Source organism: Condylura cristata, unplaced genomic scaffold (genome assembly GCF_000260355.1).
Source record: "Condylura cristata isolate star-nosed mole 26May11 unplaced genomic scaffold, ConCri1.0 scaffold00026, whole genome shotgun sequence".
NCBI lineage: Eukaryota > Metazoa > Chordata > Mammalia > Eulipotyphla > Talpidae > Condylura > Condylura cristata.
In genome coordinates, this window is record NW_004567127.1 from 3,860,469 (window position 1) to 3,864,720 (window position 4,252).

General features: G+C 61.8%; 1 protein-coding gene across 2 annotated transcripts in view; it reads left to right on the forward strand.

The window, feature by feature from the left end:
* Positions 1–2,999: 2,999 nt before the first annotated feature.
* The window catches only part of VTCN1 (V-set domain containing T cell activation inhibitor 1), a 40,551-nt gene continuing 39,298 nt past the window's right edge, over positions 3,000–4,252 (forward strand). For both annotated transcript variants that reach the window (XM_004689600.2, XM_012730101.1), the window contains exon 1: positions 3,000–3,259. In XM_004689600.2, the coding sequence (XP_004689657.1) occupies positions 3,228–3,259 (32 nt within the window). In that variant the 5' untranslated portion in view covers positions 3,000–3,227. The remainder of the gene's footprint in view (positions 3,260–4,252) is intronic.

A 4,252-nucleotide genomic window follows, 5' to 3' on the forward strand; every position in this document is an offset into this window, starting at 1 on the left:
ATGGTATAGGGCCTGGTGACACAAAGATGAATGAGGCTACGTAGTTTTGATTCTCCAGGAGCTCACAGACGCAGGAGGAGATGGAAGCATGAGCAGGAAGACGTCCTCACGTCGTGAGCTGAGACAGAAAGATGTGCATTTATCCAACAAACGCGTAATGATCTGTCACTTTCTGTTGTTGCATGTGTCTTCTGCTGGTGCGAAATACAGAAATGAATGGGGGGCCTTTTCTATTTGTAACAGGTGTCCAGTGCGGGAGTCAGACAAGTCAGCAGCCACATTTGGGGGTCACGGCAGTGGGGACGCGCTCACAAATCGAGGTATCAGGGCGTTCACCTGCCAGCCTGGAGCGGTCTGGGGAAGCTCCCCATGGAATTTATAGCAAAGAAGAAAAATACAGGAGATGGATTCCAGAGAGGGCGTAACAGGACACAGCAGGACAGCCTGAGGGAGCGAGGCACCTTGGAGCAGCCCTCAGCTGGTCTGGTCCACAGGGACAGGGGGCGGGTGGGGGACGCAAAATCTGGAGGGGAAGACAGTGCACAGGCTGGGGACGTTCATCTGCTTCGGCAGGGAAGATGTCTGATCAGAAGAGCATTGTCGAAAAATCACTCTAGCTCTTCCGGCTCAGGGGGGCTGGGGAGCCGCGGGCTTTGGTGCAGACGAGGCCAAATCCAAGAGCCACACCCCCACAACCATCCCGAAGCGGGCGCAGACATGGCCTCGAGAAACCCCCATCTCAAAGACATGACTCTCTCAAGAGTGGATCCCAAGTTCCTAAGGAGCAGGCGGTTTGCCAACAGGCGCCTGAAGAAGGTGCAGGATGGACATCAACGCTGGGGCCATGGTGCACGTGCCCTTGTGAAGACCAGGGCGGTCAGGGCTAACACCCCGAAGGGCAGCCGCCGCAAGCTCGGCCCACTTGCCTACTTTGCTCACCCCAAGCTTGGGGACACGCACCAGCCCACATCGCCAAGCATCTCAGCCTGTCCCGGCCAAAGGCCGAGGCTTGACCCCAGGCCGAGGGGGTGGCTGCCACCCAGGTGCCCAACAGAACACAGGCTGCTCAGGGGGCCCCGGCCCCCACAAAAGTCCGGAATAGAGACCCCTGTCTGGCCACTGCAGGACAGCGGGACTGGTGCCCGCCCCGGGCCTCCTGTGCTGTTTGTACAAATAAATCTGAAGCAGAACCAGAAGAAAAGCAAACTCACTCTGGCCTAAGTGGGCAGATTGGCACATGCAAGGGACAGACGGTGTGCGCCACGGGAAGGCACGCAGAGAGATAGGAGATGATTTGTTTCAAACAGAAGTGTTTGAGTGGCATTCAAGTGGGGTTGAATTAGCAATTCTACTGGGGACAGACAGAAGGGGAGCATTTGGGAGACGCAAAGGCCTGGCAGGAATGCATCATCATCCGTATAAAACAGTCATTTGGGCCCTCCCTGGTGGCACAGCGGGTTAAAGCACAGCACTGAGAAGCTAAAACCACTTCCGCATGAGTTCGATCCCCGCCTGCCCGGGAGGTGACCACATGGCGCAGCAGACCTCTCCTGACCCGCCCGCTGCTCCCCTCAGCAGTGTACTTCATAGATCTGCCTGTTCTGCTCCCCTCTCTGTCTCTCTCGCCGCCCCTGAGCCTCTGGCCTGAACCCCAGTTCTGTATGCACAAATAAATCTTAAAAAAAAAAAAAATAGTCATTTGTTGAAGCCTCAGTCCCAGGACTCCAAGTGAGGCCATCTGTGGGCACAGTGGCTTGGAAGACGCGAGTTCAAGCCCTTCGGTGTCATCAGATCCCGAAGCTCCAGGCTCATAATCCAGTATGACAGTGTCTTCAGGAGAAATGGAGCCGTGGACAGAGAGGCAGGCGAAGGCCAGGTGAGGACCGGGGAGAAGACGGCCAAGGACACGCCGAGGAGAGAAGCTCAGCACAAGCCCATCTGCAACTGTGCAAACGCAAGACCTCAGGTGGGGGGGAGCGCGGAGAGGGGAGCGCAGGGCCGGGGGCTGCGGGTCACACCTGACTGAGCGGCCTCGGGAGACAGTGCAGCCGCTGTGCCACTCTGCGGCCCCCAGGAGAGCAGGGCAGTGCCTCCAAGCAGCAGTGACCCGGCTGGGGCCTGTGGGGCGGTGGGGCCAGGGCCCGGGCTTCCGCGGAGGAGCAGCTGAGCAGAGAAACGGACAGGTCCCTCTGCCTCATGTGCCGGAGAAGCAAAGGCAGCCGCAGAGCCGCGCCTGGGGCTGCAGAAAGCCGCCAGCCGGGACCGGGCAGGGACCCCGAGCACGGGGGTCTACAGATGCCCCGGAGCGCTCGACACCCGGAGTCGTGTTGCAGAGACACTGGCTGTTCCTGCCTCTCAGCGCACATGCTTGTCAGGTCACTCCGCGGTACTGCTCTGTTGCTCCAATAAACTTTCCCTTATTGCACTTGCACTGCTCTTCTGGTGCTGGAGTCAGGACCAGAGCGAGTCTGTGTGCTTCTCCGGGCAGCAGAGGCTGCTGGACCCTCCCTGGACGCTGCCCAGAAGTGGTCCCCACTGGGGGTGTCTGGATCTGGGCGTTTCCTGCGGGGCGCTGTGAGCCATGGTGATGGCGGTGGCAGGAGGAGGGAGACTCTGCTCTGGGGTGTCTGGGAATCAGAACAAGCTGCAGTGGGTAGGGCACCCCCACTCCACTGCGCCCTGAAATGAAACTGCAAGGGGAGTGGGCACCCGGCTGCAGAGTATCAGGGGCCCGGGTGCCTGGCCTTGAGTGCACACTCCGTGGCTGTCACTCCACCTCCTGTGGCCTTTCTGAGACCCCTGCAGGGGCGACCAGGCTGTGTGAGCACCAGACACCCAGAGGTGGGGCCTCCCCGGCAGCCCTGCCCAGTGAGCCACCCAGTCCTCTCCTGTTGCAGATTGCATCTCCCTCGCTGGGGCTCCCTGCCCTGGAGGCAGCTGGCTGGGCGAGCCCAGCGGTGGGAGGGGCCTGGGAGTGCAGCCCAGGCGCCTGCCTCGGGTCATGCAGGCTTTGGAGGGGCTGTCTGCTGAGCGGCACCCCGCGCCTGCAGGGCGTCTGCAGGGCTGCACGTTTCCTCATTCCTGAGCGGCACCTACACACAGCTCTGCTGTGGGCCCCGCACTATTTAAGTTAAAGCCCGCGCACGGAGCCGTCCGAGTCACAGCCGGGAGGACAGATCCGCACCCCAGCACCCCGGCCTTGCTGCGGAAGGGACCCTCCCTTGGCCATGGCTTCTTTGGGACAGATCATCTTCTGGAGGTAGTGCATTCTTGTCTATCCTCGCAGGCGAAGGCGACGGGGTGAGGGCTGGGTGGGTGCTGAGGGCCGTGCTGCAGCCCCGCGGGCCTGCACCGGTACCCTGATCTGGCCTGGCATTGGGCAGTGACTGCATTGGGCAGTCCAGAGCCAGAGCAGACAAAGGCCCAGTTAGATTTGACTTAACATCACAGCCCAGCGCCTCTGGAGCACCAGGTTTCTGGCTGGTCTGCACGGAGGTTTGGCCCCTCCCCGGGCAGCGCCGGACAGGGGAGCCGGGTGCCAGAGGGGTCTCCGCATGGCGGCTCCCTGGCCAGGCAGCGGGACGGCCTCGGGATGCCTGGCCGGACGGAAGGGCACGAGAAGGCCAGCCCGGGGCGGGGAGGAGGCAGCAGGCTTTCACTCCTCTGTGGCCCGCTTGGTAGTGCGGGGCTGTTCCGCCTCCAGGGTGGGCTCCTGGCTTTTCTGGGGACTCCTTGGAGAGGAGACCCCCAAACACAGCTGCTGCTGAGGAAACGGACCTTGGCCAAGTAGAGCGGGCCCCACCCTGGGGGCTGGGATGTGGGTGGAGAAAGACACAGAAACCCAGGCGAAGAGCAGTGGACAGCGCATGAGTCCGCGCAGGTCAGCTGCGGCCGCCAGGGTGGGGCGGTCAGCAGACGGGGGGGGGGGTCTCAGGCCCGCGGACTCCCGAGACCCACAGAGAAGACAGCGCACAGAGAAGACAGCGCACCCTGCCGGGCGCCTCTTGTTCACCCGCTTGCGCTTGGCTCTTTCCCACTGGATCACCCCTGACCTTTGGAGAACGAAAGGATGGGGAGGGAAGGGGGCGTGACCGCAAGAGTCGTGATTCAACAGGGACACACTTCCTGCGCGTGCGTGGGAGGACGCGTGGGTTGGTCTGGGGCTGTGAAGGCCGGGCCCTTCCAGGCCACTTGTCTTTTGCAGAGAAGGAAGGAAGGGAGGGAGGGAAGGGAGAGAACCCCCAATGACCGT